General features: G+C 37.7%; 2 protein-coding genes across 3 annotated transcripts; one reads left to right on the plus strand and one right to left on the minus strand.

Moving 5' to 3' along the window:
* Positions 1 to 321: 321 nt before the first annotated feature.
* Positions 322 to 9,892, minus strand: BRIX1 (biogenesis of ribosomes BRX1). The gene is made up of 10 exons (XM_058564258.1): positions 9,691 to 9,892; positions 6,663 to 6,774; positions 5,520 to 5,563; positions 3,409 to 3,479; positions 3,077 to 3,126; positions 2,903 to 2,976; positions 2,688 to 2,738; positions 2,444 to 2,545; positions 1,023 to 1,151; positions 322 to 777 (listed from the first exon to the last, which is right to left on the minus strand). The coding sequence occupies exons 1-10, from the start codon at positions 9,847 to 9,849 to the stop codon at positions 508 to 510; spliced, it is 1,062 nt and encodes a 353-aa protein (XP_058420241.1). The 5' UTR covers positions 9,850 to 9,892; the 3' UTR covers positions 322 to 507.
* On the plus strand, positions 9,574 to 17,352 carry RAD1 (RAD1 checkpoint DNA exonuclease). 2 transcript variants are annotated; one of them, XM_058564260.1, is made up of 6 exons: positions 9,574 to 9,663; positions 10,647 to 10,911; positions 11,886 to 11,994; positions 13,349 to 13,607; positions 15,778 to 15,876; positions 16,214 to 17,352. In XM_058564260.1, exons 2-6 carry the CDS (start codon positions 10,717 to 10,719, stop codon positions 16,395 to 16,397), a joined length of 846 nt encoding a protein of 281 aa, XP_058420243.1. In that variant the 5' UTR covers positions 9,574 to 9,663; positions 10,647 to 10,716; the 3' UTR covers positions 16,398 to 17,352. The 2 variants fall into 2 exon arrangements, with proteins under 2 accessions (XP_058420243.1, XP_058420242.1); XM_058564259.1 differs by lacking the exon at positions 9,574 to 9,663 and adding an exon at positions 9,961 to 10,161.
* Positions 17,353 to 19,237: the final 1,885 nt, after the last annotated feature.

A 19,237-nucleotide genomic window follows, 5' to 3' on the forward strand; every position in this document is an offset into this window, starting at 1 on the left:
ACCTAAGAATTTTTATTGTAGTCTTTTTCCAGGTGAGAAAACAAGATCAGAGATTCACTGTTCTGAGGCCTCATTAACTGGTGACTCAAGGACCCACACCAAGATGGTTTCCCATCCACCAGTCTACCCACGTCACCACCCCAAACTACGCTCTCCAAGTGCCTGATGCTTTGTCTTACGAGTAATAATGACCCAATAAATGTGTTCAAACATCAGTTTTCTAAACCCCAAATTTTAATCCAAGAGGGCAAGCCTAAACTTTAAATGTGCTAAATTTTTAGTAATACCATACAAGCTTTGAAGAGAAAAACAGAAATTAACTGACGAGTTCTGGTGATATTTTATTTAGAAAAACATAGATACCACTGAAGCCACAAGATTTTAATTTTTCTTTCTTTTAAATGCCACACTAATGAAATATAAGACAGTCCTAGATAATAAAAGTATTTACACATGTAATACAAAATAAATATAAAATAACTGAAAACAAGTTAGTTATCCATTGATTCATTTTGTATTCCCACTGCTCATCTTCTGTCTCATTTTTCTTTGCCTTTTGTAAATCCTTTTCTTTCTTGCTTTCAAGTCGACTTTTGGCTCTGGTTTTACCCACTGTATTTCTATCGGTTTTTCCTCAGCTGGTGTAACAAAAACATCTGCAGTGGGATCATGTGGAAGAATAGTCTTTGGTTCTTTCTTTCTCAGTTTCTGCACATCTTTCACTTGCTGTTTCTCTCTGTATTTTGTAGCTGTGATGGATCTTATGATACGCCGATGCTAGAAACAAAAAAATATTCAATGCTTTTGAAATAAAAGTAAACATTTTATATATCGCAAGGACATTCACTTAGGAACCCTATTTACCTTCACCCTGTGTCATTTAAAAAAGTAGTAATTTGCAAGACTGTACAGGGCAAAAACCAAATTCAGTTTCACAGTTAACAGAACAATAATTACTTGACAGTTATTTTGGCAACGAGTTCCAAGATATAAAGGACGACCCAACAACAAAAACAGCTTACCATGTTTGGTGACTGGTAGTGAGGATTTTCATATAAAGTTGGTCCTCCAAAACTTCCCTGGAAAATCTTTATGAGATTTAAGACAAAACGAGGTCCTATTTCTACAAGAGCAGCATCTTCTTCTATGATCTTTAATAAAAAATAATTTCATTTTGGTTTGGATATACTATTCCTAAAAGGTATACTAGCTATAACCTCATTACAAATGTGTTTAAAAGAACTGATAATCAATAAAGGTGGAAGTGAAACTTGGCAAGTGCCAAATCATCAATATTTTTTGAAATATATTACTAGTTACAGGTAGTTGTCATGGGAAAATACAAATGGTTTTCCAGTGTGTTCTTTTAAAATCGAGTAATCTTGGGCCAGCCCCCGTGGCCTAGTGGTTAAGTTCAGTGGTCTAGGGGTTAAGTTTGGTGAGCTCTGCTTCGGCAGCCCAGGTTCAGTTCCCAGGAATGGACCTACACCACTCATATGTCAGTGGCCATGCTGTGGCAGTGGCTCACATACAAAAAAGAGGAAGATTGGCAACAGATGTTAGCTCAGGGCGACTCTTCCTCAGCATAAAAATAAAATAAATTTGAGTAATTCCAATTTGGTCCGTATCTGCCTCTCACAATGCACATATTCTTGAAAAGCTGTGGTTAAATGAATTTTTTAAACTGTCACCACTACAACAAATTGTATTAAAGTGCCCTATGAGGAACCCTTTTAAAATTTAAATCAACCCCTAAATTGTTTTTATAAATCTAATTCAAATTAGATTAAAAGGTATATAAAAGGATACATGACCAAATTTATTTTTTAATAGATGCTGATTGTGGCACTTCTGAACTACAAATATTAACCTGTTGGTTCAGGTGTATCTGCCCTCAGAGGTTAAGAAGAAGGCATGTTTAACTCACATTACAAGGTATCCAATATAACATACAGAAAAGAGCCCAGTTTACTTCATACACTGTCTGAAATTTTATCTTGCTGTTCTCTTCCACCTCACCACTTCTCTGCAGACTTATTATTCTGCCAAACTCCTGCTTCAAGATTTCCAGAATCACCTCTCCTCCTGAATGAGTCACTATTATGACTCATCTAATAGTCCTTACTGAATGCCTCCTACAGGGGTTATGTTTTTCTAAGTCTTAACCTCCTCTCGCCGCCGACAGATTCTAACCTCTTAGGAGAGAAACATATTTTACTGACTATATATAGTGGCATGTTAGAAAACTCACACTCGGTATCAACTGATAGCCATGAAAAGAAGTAGGCAGAGATCACTTAAGACATGAGATAGTAGTTATTTACTGCCAGTCTGTGGGGAAAAGAAAGGTACTTAAAACAAAAGGACTTATTACTCTGTTTCTACAAACACTTATATATCCTAATTTATTTCAAAGTATAATTAAAAATTAATTAATGCTAACCTGAAAATTCCGAAACCATATCCTATTATCCAAAATGGTGAAAGTAAACACATGGTCCACAAATGGTTGGCTTTTGGGATGATACCGTGGTGTACTAAAGATCTGGTTAAAAAAAGAAAATACATTAGTTCCTTATTCCACAGCATATCACATGTGTTTTAGATAGCTAAATTAACAAAAAGTCCAAAGGAAGACATTCATTTATAACATATTACCAAAAGTCTTTTCCAGAAAAAATATTTACCTGAATTAAGAGTTCTTTTAACAAAGCATAATGTGGTAATTCATTAAAAGCCTATAAAAATAAAGCGAACACATTATTTGACAACAGCAGACTGTTTTGTTTAAAATTATTTGTTTTTTTAATGTTAACTAAATTGAATTATATAACCATATCCACTAAAAAACAACCATGCAGACTAAGAAAGTTAGATCTCATACATTAAATGAGAAACTTACAGGGTCAAAAGACAAAAGGGGCCGAGAACCTCTCAAACAGTTTCCAGTCATCTTTAGCTCAGCTAGGGTATGAACTAGAAAAATAACAACAAAAATAGTTATAACTTTGGCACAATTATCCCAAAAGATTACTTCAATTTTCTCATAAAAAAATTTTAAGTTGAGTCAACTTACTATTTTGAACAAGGAATTTAGCAGATGGTCCATGAGGTGAATTTGAAAGCCTGAAAAATATGAAGGAAGGTTTTTCAACTAATTAGAATTTAGAACATAGTAAATGCTTACTACCTTTTCACAGTTTAAAAGACACCATCATATGCTCATAATATTCATATATTTAATTTTCTTTAAAGGTTTCAACTTTTGTGAAACCAAGTGAGTTTGCTTCATTCTCTGGCCCTATCTCTTTACATAAAAGACTGAAAGGAGTCTATAACCTAAGACGTACAAAGAATAAATCCATTTAAAAGAACAATTTCCACCCAAATCTTAATACATTCTCTTACCACATATAGAGATCCTGCTTTTTCTTAGCTTCAAAATAAATACACTTATTGCAGTTTTTCATTTCACAAACCTAAATGAAGCAAAGTATAGACAAATGAAATTGATAACAAAAATGAGAACTATAGCAATTCAATGCAATTAATATCTAGATTCCTCTAAAAATACTTAAGTAGGTTAATAGGCTACAAAGGTCTAAATCTAGGTAAGTTTATTTATTCACAGAAAAAAAACTTTCAATTCCTCTTAGGTATTCTGCCCAAGGTAAACTAGATGCTCTGCCCACATCTTTGGTGGAAGTATCTATTCTTTTTGGCCTAGTATTTTTTTTTTTTTTGTGTGAGGAAGATTAGCCCTGAGCTAACATCCAATGCCAATCGTCCTCTTTTTGTCGAGGAAGATTGGCCCTGGGCTAACACCCGTGCCCATCTTCCTTTACTTTATATGGGATACCGCCACAGCATGGCTTGACAAGTGGTGCGTCAGTCCGCGCCCAGGATCGAACCTGCGAACCCCAGGCTGCTGAAGTGGAGTGCGCAAACTTAACTGCTATGCCACCGGGCCAGCCCCTTGGCCTAGCATTTGAAAGTAACGGGCCTCACTTCTTATTACTGGGAACCTCTTCTGATCAGTCCCGTGTACAAACTATAAAGGCTGAAAATAAATGCCCTAGGGATAAAGCACACTACAATTAGCCTCACCAATCTTAGGAAAATATAGTCCTTATAGAACCAAAGATATCTTTATAACAGTTATGATTTTTAACTCTTTGGCTTTTTGATTTTAAGCTCAAAAAATTTAAGTCTTTTCCTCCTCATCTGTATTATCATTTCTGTGATTTGGTTCTACAAAATCACTAAGAAATTGGTGAAAGGCAGAAGTATACAAAACCCATTTCAAGGTGAATTAAACTTCAACGTCTTGAAAGTTTAAACCTCATACTTGAGAAATATACAAAGCAATATAGGAATGAAGACCTGTATTGCTATAGTATTCATAAACTATCTAATATAGTATTCATAAACTCTAAACTACTTGAGACTTGAAACCTAATAAGTTAAAAAATTCTTAGGTCCAATGTTTTATTTCTTACTGGTCTTAGACTAAACACAACAACACTAAGTAGGTTGTTTTCCAGTGGAGCCTCAGTTGTGGAAACCCATACCCTGTTTTATTTCTCCTATCCTCACTTGAAATTACAATACTTGTTTGTGGCCTGTCTCCCCCATTAGAATGTAAGCTCCATGATAATGGGGCATTGCTTTGTTAAACACCACTTCCACACCATATAGAATAATGACATCATATAGCTCAGGTTCAAAAATTTGTGCTAAATGAATAAAAGAAGCCTTTCATATATAGCTAAAGAGAATTATCTTTTTTTTAAACTGATGTCTTAATAGTTAATAACATGGTGAAATTTTAGTTGTACATTATTGTTTGTCAGTCACCATATAAATGCCTCCCTTCACCCCTTGTGCCCAACCCTCAACCCCCTTGCCCCTGGTAACCACCAAACAGTTCTAAAGAGAATTATCTTAAAACAATTCTAAGTTTTTAAAAATTTGCTTTAACGTGTAAGTTTAGTACCTTCAACAATACTTTGAAAATTTAACCTATTCCTAGTTTGTAATACCTTAAGAGCAAATACCACATACATCACTTTTAATACTGGCAAAATACTTTACAATGTGGGGTTTGGGGAATATGTAACAGGTTTTCTTTATCTTATTTTATACACATTAATAGTTTTTTATGAGTACCTACTATGAATTTATCACTGTACTAGACATACTGAGAAAACGAATGAGATATAATCCGTCATCAGGAAATTTCAATATGCTTGTTGAGACAAGACAAATATAAGAATGATCAAGAAATAATATATACTGAAGCACTAAACTATGAGATACAAACAGTGAGTACTATAAAAATTTAGAAGGCAGATTATTGAAGAGTTAATAAAATTTGTCTGAGTATGTTTTACAAAGCAATATAAAAGTCACTGAATAACTGACTTATTTTTTATATAAACTATCTTTAGTGTTCCAAAATATTTTGTTTCTAAATAGTGTTCCTAGAATATTTTACTTTAATTACTTTCTAAAATTACCTCGTTAATCACAAACAACTTATCTTTACGATCCATTTTAGTATCTACAAAAAGAAAAAAAAGAAAAAGCAAGTAAACAAAAGATTTCAAAGCTACTTCAATCAAATCACACAACCTTTCTAGCAAATTAAGTGTTTTTATAATCTTTAGTATAAATGAGATTTTATTAATCTTCAAAATGGTTAGACCTGAAAAAACATGACCTCTTCTTTTTAAATGTAAAAATGAGTGATTAAAAAATAGTCCTCAAGAATTATAAACTATGATCTAAGCAGTGTTTCTCAGACTTCACATATTCCATGAATCCCTTTCAAAAATGGAAACATTCTCACAAACCAAAGACTATGTTCTAGGACTCCAGTTTAAGGAACACTCACTGAAGAAACTAAAATTTGAATTGAGGAATATTTCTTTCAATTCTGAATCATAGTTGTCAAAGAAAACTGATAAAAAATTAGTTTTAGACTATCACAGAAAAAAATGATATATTAAGATTTCTCTTATTAGTTTCAGAGATGTGAAGATATAAAAGCAGACCCCAGTTTGAGAAACACTGGTCTAAAGAACTAAGCTATCACCTAGAATTAAAACCACAAGCACCTCCCAACAAAGCACAAAAACAGCTGCATGAGAGCAACGCCACAGTTCTACACTTCCAACTAGACGTTCCTCACTTGCCTGTAAGATACCTCATTGCTAAGAATAGCTTGGCATTTAGAAGTAGGCTGAGGCCCCAACTTAAAGATACTTCAAATCCTACTCCAGGTCCATTAATTTTCTAACAAGAACACTTTTTAAAAAAAATGCAGAAAGCAATACACGGCAGTCCTGAATCATTTAGAAGGACAAACCAGTTCACGATCTCCAAAAGCATTACAACCAAGGCATTCCTAGACCTTCAAGAAATGTTTCGATAATATTAGGATATCTGTTTAAGGAAGTGAAGAGAATTTTAATCAATTTTGCAAAGAATTCCTAACAAAATGTTAATTGGAAAAATCTTGGCACTGAAAAGATAAATTTCTGAGGCATCGTGGTTCTTTGCCTGACAAAGTTGAACAAATAAAGTATGATGTGAAGTGGAAATATATAAATAGGCAAGTTTATAAATATAAATGTTTAAAGTATAAGATATAAAGGCACCTGCTTTAGAATGAGGCATCAAGGTTCTCAAGTCTTGCATTAAATGTCTTGTTCTGAAATTTATTCCTCTAGAAGAAAAGATGAGAATCCGTTCCTTATTTTTCCACTTGCCCTAAAGAAAAAGAAAATGTTAAAAGATTTTAAAATCTCATATTGAACCTATCTTGTTTTTTTAAAGATAGTTTTAAAAGTATCTAGCTTTTTAAATACCCCCACCACCCTCTAGTGTATCAAGACCATAGCTATAACTCTGCCTCTTCCCCCATGGTGTAATTCGGGGAACTGAGATGTTTCACTCTACAGAGAATCTTTCCACTCCTGAAATCAGAATGGACTACTCATTCAATAATCCTTGCACAACAGAACTTTAATATTAATTTAATATTTACTAGGTTCCTACAGGAGCCAGGCACTGTCCTTATGTGGGAAGATAGTCAACAAACAAGCAAATCAATACAGACATGGAGGCATGAACAGCATGAAACCTTTATTTAGACAACCACAACATGTCTGTCACATAGGACATAAGTGGCAAAATATCATGTGATGACGCAAGGAAGGAAACTTTTAAAAGTCTCCATTTTATCTTATGTTATAGACAAAATTTAGATTCCTTATCTAAAGAAGCAGCAAGCTAAAAATAGCTCTTGGTTCTAATGAAATAACACCACCTATGGAAAAATTAACTCCTTTTATATAAGGTAAGCAGAGAGACACAATAGCTTCATAAAAAGCCTCCAGGTAGCAAGCCAAACAATCCTGACCCCTTTAAACTCTCAGTAGTATTCACTGACCATGGCTGCCACCCAGAAATGCTCTCCTTGACTTCCTTCCTTTTTGGTTTTTCTTCTTCAATCTCTCCAATTCCTCCTTCTGACTCTAAAGATTCTTTCTGAGCCTTCTTTTATTTCTGTTCTCTCCAGGACAGTTCTCACAATCATTTCCATAGCTTCAAATAACTCTACAGAAAGGTAAGGAACTCCCTCCAGCACTAATAATCCAAGTATTTGACTTAACACCTCAAATTCAATTCTAGAATACCAAACCTTAAATCCAGTAAATTTGTTTACTATTTCTTTTTCTGAAGATGTTACCCTCATTTCCTCATTTCAGGCCCCCAGGCGTTGAATCTTTCATTTGCCCTTGTTCTCCCATATCATTGTGTCAATGTGTCAATTTCTCTTTGCAAGAACTCTTTTTTTTTTTTTTTGGTGAGGAAGATCAGCCCTGAGCTAACATCTGATAATCCTCCTTTTTGCTGAGGAAGACTGGCTCTGGGCTAACGTCTGTGCCCATCTTCCTCCACTTTATATGGGACGCCACCACAGCATAGCTTGCCAAGCGGTGCGTCGCTGCGCGCCCGGGATCCGGGCCAGCGAACCCCGGGCCCCCACAGCAGAGCGCGCACACTTAACCGCCTGCGCCACCTGGCCGGCCCCTCTTTGCAACAACTCTTAATCCTTTCATACTCGCAGTGCCCTCCCTCAGATCCATATAATCTTAAATCTCCTAAATAGCTAGCCTTCCCAAACAGGAACTCCTCCAATAGATATGGCAGACTAGCACCAGCTTAATCTTTTTACAGCACTGCTCCAATCACATCCTTAACCTGCCAGGGTTTTCTAAACAAACTCCAAAATGACATAGCTTTAACAATGGATTCTAAAATACATTTATGTTTTTACCTCGCCATTGCCCCAAATCAACCCTACACTTGAGCCAATCTGGCTCTATTTTTTAGATTGTCAGCACTTCCTCCACTCCAACACATTCTACTCGTTTTTTTTCCCTCTCCCTTGTATTGTTCTCTCTCATTTCTGAATATCGAAATTCTGCCCTTACTTTGAGATCCAGTTCAAAGGGTAAATCCCTCATGATCCCTTACCTGATTATTCTAGGGTAAAAGTAATCTCCATCTTCTGCACTTCCATAGAATTTCTCATATTAAGACTCAAATCATGGATACTATCATATTTCTTTCTAACTCCTTATGGGAAGAGTGAGAGCACTAACACTTACTGAAAATTTACTAGAAGTCCAGCTTCTTCTTCACAAAAAGTAAATCACGTTTTTCTCTTAATTTGCAGATGAGAAAAGAGCTCGAAATATCACTGTTAATTAACAGCAGGGCTAGAATTTAAACTCATCTTTCAATCCTCAGAACTGGCTCCTTTCCTAGTGCTTGCCACCACACCACACAGGGTCATTGATTTACCATCTACTATGTGCTACAGTACTATGCCAAGCGCGGGGCACACAGAAATTAACAAATTAAGGTCATCCTTGTCTCCACCGTATTCGATCTAGCTTAAGGTGCTTTCAGTTGAATGAAACTTAGGTACAGTAACTTGCGTCCACCTTCTCTTGAATAAAAACCATCGACTTATGTGAATTCTTAGCTTCCTTCTAAACTCCGACATTTCAGAAGGAAAAGGTGACGTTCTAGTTTGCAATCCCAGAGCCAGAGCAAACCTAACTTCGTATAGTGCCTGGCACATTAAAAGTTTGTTGACTACAACGAGAGCTCGTGCTATCTAGTCTAGCTTTCATTATCACTTGAGAGTTAAAGACCTGCTCAAACAAGCCGAAGTCACTGTCCCAAGGACAGCAACTTTTTAAAGAACCGCCTAACAAAGCTTCAAGATCCCTGACTGACGATACTAATCACTGGAAGAAATATATCCAATAGCGAGAAATAACTTTAAGGAAAAGTAATGCCCTCAAAAGGAAAAAAAAAGGTAACTAGAAGACAGAACACTGGAACTGAGTACCCCCTACGTTGCTTCCCTGTGAGCCGATAAGCGCTCTGAAGCCCGCCCCGTTGCTCAGCCAGCCGCCTCCAGGAAAGCGGCCACGTGCACGAAGATTGGATGTAAACGCGGGGGCCAATCCAACTAGGAGAACTGAGACCGAGCTCCCTAACACTGAGGCAACTCCGAAATCAGCAGAGCCGTAATCAGGCATGGGGCCCCAGGCAAGGCGCGTGGAGCCGCGGCCGCAGGTGTAACCCGAGGGTGGCCCTCTCTACCTTGCAAACGGGGCCTGGGAAACGGTCTCTGTCTTCCTCCTCCGTCTCCTCTGCCATATCGCGCCGCTTAGCTGGCGGCGTGGCATCTTTTTCGTTTCTTTTTGGCTTCTTCGCCTGAACCGCCAGGCCTCCACGCCGCTTCCTCTTGGCCGCCGCCATCTTGCCTCAAGCCCTTCTCTCCGGGCCTTCCTTCCGGCTCTGCCGCTCGCTCCCCTTCCCGATCTCTATGGCACCGTACGCTCGGCTCTGCGGTCGTCCTTCAGCTCTATGGTGTCTCTTTCCGGTCTCTGTGGTGCTGTACGCTCGGCTCTCTAGGCCTCGTCTAGCTCTATGGTGACGGTGGCCGAGGTGGCTGGCCGATCTGAAAAGAGTGGCGGGAGGCGCTGCACTTCCTCCTGGGTTTCCCGGGAGCTCGGTTTCTCGGTGACCTGGCCCGGAAGGGCTTTCAGGCATCCAGACTCCACCGCAAAGGTAGGGTCTCCGTGCCCCGGGATCCCGGGACCAGTAAACATGCCGCCTTGCAGCGGGCTCTTGAGCAGGGTTGTCTGGGACTCAAGGAGGATCTTCTGTGTAATCGGGGCCCGCCCCCCCATCGCGTATTCTGTTAGAGGCGAGGTTGGGGGCGCCGGACAGCTCAAAACCGACTCGGGGGGATACGTAGCCCCAGTTTGGCGTGGCGAAACTGGCCCCAAGTAGAACTACCGTATTAGTTGCCTATTTCCATTGTTCACAACTTTTCATGTGTTATTGTCCCCTTACTAAAGACGAGGACACTGTAGCTTAGAGAGATAAGTAACTTGCCCCAAAGTTAACAGGGGCAGTTAGGTGGCAGAGGTGGGGTTCAATCTCTGGTCGGCCGAGTTCAACGTTCAGACCTCTCCCACTTGGCCTCAGCGCAGGTTGCAATCGCGGGCCTCGCCAGCCTTCATGGGGGTTTTATTGTCGAATCTCATCAGGTGTTTCGTGATCTGCGGGAGCAGGTGTTGGCACCAGGAGCATCCCTCGGGCCCGAATGTACAGTGGACGATGCCCCTCCTAACGCAACAGATCCAAGATGAGAATGACTACAGCTTAGTGGCCAGCCTTGACAACGTTAGGAATCTCTCCACTATCTTGAAGGCTATTCATTTCCGGGACCATGCCACCTGTTTCGCTACTAAAAATGGAATCAAGGTTACAGTGGAAAATGCAAAGTGTGTGCAAGCAAATGCTTTTATTCAGGTATGGAAGGAGGCACCTGTAAGCCTGTGACATATGATATTCTTCACCCAGTTTAATGAATTCCAAAGGTCTTACTGGACATCATTTAAGTTAGAGAACAATATATCATTTGAATCTTTTTCTCTCCTGGTAACAAATTCATTTCCCATCCTGTTTTACAGAGATAATGGTTATTATGTCTAAAATGTATTAAGCTAAACTATAGGCCAGGCACCCTTCTGAGTGTTTTATATGTTTAACTCATTTAATTCTCAATAATAGTCCTATGAGGTAGGTTCCGTTATAATTCCCATTTTGCATATGTGGAAACTTAGGCACAGATTAAATGATTTGCCAACAGTCTCACAGCTAGCAAGTGACTGGGTTGGGATGAGAACCCAGAACATTTGTTTCCAGAGTATATACTCTTTAGCACTACCTCCCTATTATCAAAAAATTTTTCCTTTTATTGGTTATAATACAATCTGTTCTTACAAACAAAGATTTGTATGGTTCAGATGGATTTCAGATTTAATTCAGCATTTTTTTGAATACTTAAGTGCACAGTATGACCTTGGGTATAGAGGGATAAATAAGATATGGTTCCTGTCCTTAAAAGAAATTGAAAACTAATATCACTCATGCGTTATCAAATTGTTTGGCTATTTACCAAGTGACCTTAGCCATACTGATGGGCACAAAAAGGAGAGTCATGTGGGCAATGGTTGAGATCCGAGAAGCTAGGTGAAGGACCCCTCATAAAGTTTTACATGAGACCTAAACCACTGTTACATCTCTAACTATTGAGTAGTAGTACATATTCTAATGGATAATGGTTGAAAAGGCTTAAGATGTTTTGACTGGTAATCAGAAATGACTTTCACAGGGTTAGCACAATATTGTTATTTTTAAAACATATCAAGTGAAATCTAGAACTTTGAGTTTTCATTCTTTAATATCTATAACTACATTTTCATGTTTCCTTTTTTTCATAGGCTGGAATATTTCAAGAGTTTACGGTTCAGGAAGAGTCTGTTACTTTTCGAATTAATTTAACTGTCCTTTTAGACTGCTTATCTATTTTTGGATCAAATCCTACGCCAGGTGAACCATTTTATTATCATTATAATGATATAAAAGCATTATACAGAATGGTCAGAAAAATACAGGAAAAGTTATTGGAAATAAGTAATCTAAACAATTGTTTAGAAAATTGTCAATTCATTTTTCATTGGTCAAAATCACGGATTCTGACTTTTCACAATGTTAGTAGAAAGTGTGCTTGTGGCTCTTTTCATATTTGCAAAAATATTTACATTCATCTTTTTTTAATTTACAAAGCTTTTGGGATTTTTAAATTTAAACTGACCAAAAGAAGACTTTGAACATGTAAATATCTTTAAGAATGTGAAATATGTTTTAAATTGCTTCTTTTTCCTGACTTGTCCAGAATTACACAGTTAGTGACAGAGAAAAATTGAAACCAGTTCTCCTGACTTGCAGTTTACTGTGTTCAAAATTTGTTTGCTTTTTTTTTAAGCCCTGTTTATAAATTATAGGTATTTTCCTAAATGCTTTCCTTTAAAATATTTATATATTTGTTTAGGGATTTTTTTGAATAGTGAATTCAGTTGCTATTGATATAAAACTACAAGGAATCCCCAGGAGAGTGATTTTACTTCATAGGAAAGAAAGCTGGAAATTAGCTAGGGAAAATTCAGTTTTTGTTCTCTAGAAAATATTACGATTCCATTCTTATTAATTATACATTTTCTAATGCAGTGTTCCCCAACTAGTTTTTCATAAAAGCATCTTTCTTCCCCCATTCGTCACTGTAGCTCTCCATCCAGGAAGGGAAAAGATCTAGACTATCCTGTCATATTCCTCCTCCTCTCTAGTGGTCTGCAATGTTAAAACCCACACCACCCTTAATCACCCTCTCTTTTTCTCCCAATTTGATCTTAAAATTTGAGGAAATGTAAAGAATATCTTCCAATAGAAAAGGTTGGAAGGATCCTTATCATGGTGAATATACTGACATTAAAGTACAGACAATATCAGAGCAATCGACTGTTGCACAAATTGAGCCTTCCAGAAGTAGCATAGCCTATTCTGCACCAATTCCATTACTTGCAGTAATGGTCCATGTAGATTGTTTATCCTAAATTGTATATATATAAAATCAATAAGCTATTTCTGAGGTGTTTTTGGCAAGCTGGAAAATGATTTCAAAGATTACATTTTGTTTTGGTTCCCAATTTTCTTGCAGTTATTTTTGGAATTATCTACACACGGTGTCATCAGGGAAGATGTGACCCTTCTTATAAGGAGATACATACGTATATGCTAGAAATTGGGCAGAATAAAATATTCTGGAGGACTTTTATATATCGTTTGAGGAGAAGGTGAACCCAGAGCTGTAAAGTTAAGCCCAGAGTATGATTTATTTCCATCGCAGGGACTTTTACTGCACTTCGGATGTGTTACCAAGGTTATGGTTACCCTTTGATGCTATTTCTGGAGGAAGGAGGAGTGGTGACAGTCTGTAAAATCAATACTCAGGAGCCTGAAGAGACTCTGGATTTTGATTTCTGCAGCACTAATGTCATCAATAAAGTTATCCTGCAGTCAGAGGGGCTCCGTGAAGCATTTTCCGAATTGGATATGACGAGTGAGGTCCTGCAGATCACCATGTCTCCTGACAAGCCTTATTTCAGGTAATTTGAACGCAGAGCAATTATAGTTAATGTACTACTTACACATTTGCTTAGGATGCGGAACTTTTATTATCCAGGTTCCTGGAATTTTCAGAACATTAGAGAGCTTTTACTCTTACCTCCTACTTTTACAGATCAGGAAACTTAGGACCCAGGAAGATTAACTCACTATTTAAAGCTTCATCATCAGGTAGTGTAGATGAGTAGCCCAGGCTCCTGATTCAGAAACCAGTGGTCTTTTCATTGTTGTATTACTTACTATTGTAGATCAGGTTATGTCATGAGGAAAACTGGGCTTAAACTTTTGGAAAAGTTGTTTGTATTATGTGGTATGTATCTCTTTTTCTTTTTCTTTTTCTTTTTCTTTTTCTTTTTTGTGAGGAAGATCAGCCCTGTGCTAATATCCGATGCCAATCCTCCCTTTTGTTTAATGCTGAGGAAGATTGGCCCTGGACTAACATCCATGCCCATCTTCCTCTACTTTATATGGCATGCCGCCACAGCATGGCTTGACAAGCGGTGCGTCTGTGCACATCCAGGATCTGAACCTGTGAACTCTGGGCCCCCAAAGTGGGGTGTGCGCACTTAACTGCTGTTCCACCAGGCCGGCCCCGTATCTCTTTTTCTTTCCTTTCAGGTTAGTATAGGATGCAAAAGGAAGTAGATGTTTTGTATACATGGTCCATTCACTAGTACCACTAGGACCTGCTTTGTCCATAGCTACCTTGGTAACTACCTTTTAAGGAAGGAACACCTTAAAATCAAGGCAAGGACGAGATATGTGAAACAGCATAGAAGGAACAAAATTGCATGCCGTTAAATACCGAAATAATATACATAGATACTTAGGGAACCAGCAGGTGAGTACTTAGGGAGGATTGGTCAAAGTAAGCTTCCTAAGGGAGGGCAGTTTTCAGCAAGAATACAACGTCAGAAACCATCAAGCTGCTCCTGATGTTCTGACCCAACAAATTATGAAATGGCAAGTCTCTTTTCAGGATTAGAATCAATTTGGAGAGAGGATTTAAACATCTCTTCTCTTTTGAAATGTTTCAAAATATTAAAGAGTAAAGGAGCTAAATACATATGGAATGAGAGGTGTAAGTTGTTCTTTTTATGTCTACTTTCGAAGAACTGCAGGCCCTTCTCATGGCATTAGGCAGTTAAAAATTTGTCTCAAGATTGGATAAAATGTTAGCCAAAATGGAAATCAGTGGAACCCTACTTAAGCAGGGATATGAATAAAAGTTACAGGCACTTAAACAGAGTATTTCAGAGGATCCTCATCTAAATGATCTTTCTCAGCCTGGGTAACTAGATGGATCATGGTATCTTTCATCTCCAGTATGGGAAATGATTTGGTGGTGGGGAACTGAGAGTTGAAATTTTTTTCCAAATAAGTTAAATTTGAGGTGCCTGTGACACTGGGGAGTAGTTAGATATATAGATATGGAGCTCAGGAGAATAGTCTCAACTGGAAATTTAGGTTTGGGAAACATCATGGCTGGGCACAGATGAGATGGCTCAAAGAGGTCATGTTAGAAGAGAAAAGATGGATCCTGGGGAAAACCAGCACCTAGTTTCTATCACTGTGCTCATATAGTACTTACCAGTATGCTAACCCCATAGCAAATGATCAATAAGTTCTTGCAGATTAAGTAAACATATAAACATATATAAATGTCTACACACAAACTGCTGATATTACCAAGCAAGGAAAACCATAAAACAGCCTGAAGGCAGTCTAAGATACGGAAAAGCCGTATTGGTGTGGCAGTGAAGATAGGGAACAGGACCCCAGGCTTGCGGCTGATGTAGATCAGGGTCTTCCATCACTCCTCAACTCTCTCTCCTCTGTTATATATTTCTGATTTAAGGATGAGGAAAGGTCAATATCAGAGTAGGATTAAGGTAATGAAATTGAGGCAAAACCTCCTGGATTCCTTTTGTAACTGATTTTTTTTCAAAGCTGTTAGTTGCTACTTCCCTTGTACTCCGACAGCATCCTGTGGGAATCATTATAGTAATTGTTATGGTGCATTGTCAACGTTTTTACATATCTGTTTCACTGACCAGAATGGGCTTCTTAGGAAGTGTTTTCTTTATTTGGATCCTAATGTGGCTTATTGTTGCACCAATGAATAAATGAGTTTCTCATTTTCTACTATAGGTTATCGACTTTTGGAAATGCAGGAAGCTCCCACCTTGACTATCCCAAAGATTCTGATTTGATGGAATCATTTCATTGTAATCAGACTCAGGTCAACAGGTCAGTTCTTAATATAGAGGTTGCCACTGATGATGAAGGTGAGGTTAAATACCAAATTTCTATTAAATATATTAAAAAAAAATTTTCAATCTGTTGAAAACAGTGTAGCATTTTAAAAAAATGAACAGTAGGGTGCTGGGTTTACTTGGGGATTGGGGTTGTAATAGTGGATGAAATTTTTAAAATAAAGAGAAAATATTAGCAAATTGAACAAGAATTTAGTTTTATTCTTCTATTTGCTACTTGGTAGTTCTTGGCTAATTTTTGTCCTTTACTTGGAGTTGTGAGCACTGCTTTAAGTCGTCCAAATAACAGCTTTTCATTTACTCTTCTGCAGATACAAGATTTCTTTACTGAAACCCTCTACAAAGGCATTAGTCCTATCTTGTAAGGTATCTATTCGGACAGATAACCGAGGATTCCTCTCGCTACAGTATATGATTAGAAATGAAGATGGACAAATATGTTTTGTGGAATATTACTGCTGCCCTGATGAAGAACTTCCTGAATCTGAGCCTTAAGTATGACAACTCACTGTGGTATTTCTGTATACATTCGTGATAGGCCATGTTTTCATTCTGGGTATAGTCCTCTCCATGATTTCTTACTGGATTTTCTAAAGGGAAGCAGCATGGCGGAGATAGGAGCAAGGTCCCTGTACCCTAATAGTTGCTGTGTATTTTGTAAGTAAATGTTTTCATGTAGTTGTAGATTATCCAGTACTGGACTATCCTGTGGTTCTGTCTTTTCTACTCACGGGAATCATTATGAGTCAAGATGAATAAACTATATGCTCTATTCTATTGAAGTAGGACATTTCAAGAGTCTAAAGTTTGAAGTTTGATGAAGCCATATCTGAGATGTTCTTTTATTTATTTACTATTAGAAAAAGCAAAGGCAAATGGGGATTGCTTATTCATTTGAATTCCAGAGACTATATCTTAAAGCAGTAATTCTCCAAGTGTGGTGGCCAGACCAGCAGCATCAGCATCACCTGGGAACTTGTCAGAAGCTCTGAGGGTGGCCCAGAGATCAGGAGTTTAAAAAGCTTCCCTCCAGGAAATTCTGATGCATACTAAAGTTTAAGAACCACTGTTTTAAAGCGTACTTTTTTTTAAATAGCATTTAATTGCCTTGAAGTAATTGCTTTACATCTGATTTCTTCACAAACCTTCTGAAGTTTAGGCATCACCACACAAGTTTGAATAATTATATGATTTATTTTTAAAGTATAAATTTTGAAGAAGTCTATGAATAAGATACAAAGTAGTCTTCAGATTACAGATTTTCTTTTTGTTCTCAAAACTGTTGAGTGCAGTAAGTACTTGTTAGATGCCTTCTATTTGCCTTTAAGAGTTTCTCAACCAAACCAAGGTGTAGAAAACCAGTTATTAAGTGATTTTGCACTTTCTTGGGTAACGTTTAATGAAATAGTTTTTGTGGCGTGTAGATATTTAATAAAATATAATACTAAAATTATCTGACTTATTTTTTAGCAGAAAAAATATATAACGTAAATGAAGTTTCAGTACCAGGTGACAACAGCTCAGTGTCTCTAGGTGGGCGGGCACTGTTGACCTTGTAGGTGGGACAGTTCTTGTTGACCTTGTAGGTGGGAAGAAATTGTCATCCCACTGCAGGATTCATTTAGCCCCCTGGCGCTTACCCACTAATGCCAGTCATTGTGACTACCCCTCCCCCAAATAAAAGTGCCCCCATGCTATTATTGATAGTTGAGAACCGTTGAATGATATTCACCAAAGTTTGCGGGTGTATTTGGAATGCCCTGCTGTAAAATAGGCCACACAGCATTAGAGGAACTCGGTTTGGAGAGTATTGCAACAAAGCACTTCAGAGAAAAGCTCCGGCACCACAGTGGTGGGCACTGCTCCCAGGCACGTGTGCAATTCTGGGTGTCTAGCCCAGGGTGAGTGCCTGATAACTAATAAGTCTCCCCAGCAATCTCTGGATGCCCAGCTGGTACAAAATAAGTTGGAGTTTTGTAAAGTGCAATATATTGTCGAGAAGGAAATGAATAGATCTACTTAAAGTTGTCCAAATATTTTTTGTTTAGATAAACACCAAAAACAGAAAAAATCTAAAACATAGTTATAAAATATTGATTCAGTCCACATTTCAAGGACTACAATTTTCCTTTAAACTTAACATAGTGCAGTTATTTTTGGGTTTTGTTCATTGGTATGTGAACAAAACAGTATCTAGTATATTATAGACGTTCAATAAATATTTGTTAGATGAAAGAACCTCCACTTTCAGATTATCTTCTAGCATCTTATTAGTCACTACTTAATTCCAACTATTTAGCTCTGAATTTATTTTGATCTAATGTATTTTTTAAAAGTTGAACCTATGAAGAATTTAAAATATATGGATTTAATAAGGAAACACTGACATTTTTGCACATTTAAGACTTTCATTTTAGCTGCACGTATCTTTAACTATTTAGAATTCAGAAGCTAATGAATTTGATTCTTTCTAAATCACCCTAACATCAAGGTACTGATTTAATAATTTCCTATTTGTGTGTGTGCCTATTTGACCTAGGAATTTCCTAGTTTAATTTTGTTCTAGATCCTATGAAAGACCACTAGGGGGAGCACTTCCTCAGGCAGACCAGGCGCTTTGGTGACTACAAATTGGTTTCATACGTTGCATATAAAAGACTATAATCTTATTTTTAAGACCTTTAGTTTTGCCTTGTTGAAGTTTTCTCAGTTTCTTTTCAGTAAAATTGTACTTAGCATGAATGGGTAGGTAATCCCTTTTTCCATTTTTAATTTGTTTACCCCCTATTTGATGATCATGTGCTTTCACCTAGAATTGATGAAATGGTCCAAAATAATAAGAAATGATTTGTTAAATTCTACTTTTATAATAAAAATAAGTCTGGTAACACCATCATTTTCTAAGAAGCCACAGAGTGTCTGTGGTGTTGTCAAGCAGTCCTAGGAAGGGTTAGTTACTGCTGCTGAAAGGGCAGCATGTCTTCTCAACAGCTGAGCGTGGGGAGTTTTTCAGAATAACATAGAGCCCCTCTCCCCTTCCCTGTCTTCACACTGCCAGCTCTGCCCCGCCTGAAACAAAAATCTGTTGAGTCCTGAGAAATTGGGGAAATTGTGTAGTATTTTTTCTTTTCCCAATTATGTGTTCGGTAGTGTTTTTATACGTGTGTCAGGTTACATGCACCCCAGCAGCAGTTGGCAGCTCCAACATGGATTTCCCACTCCGGGAGTGGACAGCTAGTGCTCTGATCAGAAAGCCCACAGGCAGCTGTTACAGGTGCTTCTGGGATCCATACCTTAGTCACTGCCAGAGGTTTTAATAATTGGCAGAGTAAATG

The sequence above is a fragment of the Diceros bicornis genome, chromosome 20 (genome assembly GCF_020826845.1).
Source record: "Diceros bicornis minor isolate mBicDic1 chromosome 20, mDicBic1.mat.cur, whole genome shotgun sequence".
Classification (NCBI taxonomy): domain Eukaryota; kingdom Metazoa; phylum Chordata; class Mammalia; order Perissodactyla; family Rhinocerotidae; genus Diceros; species Diceros bicornis.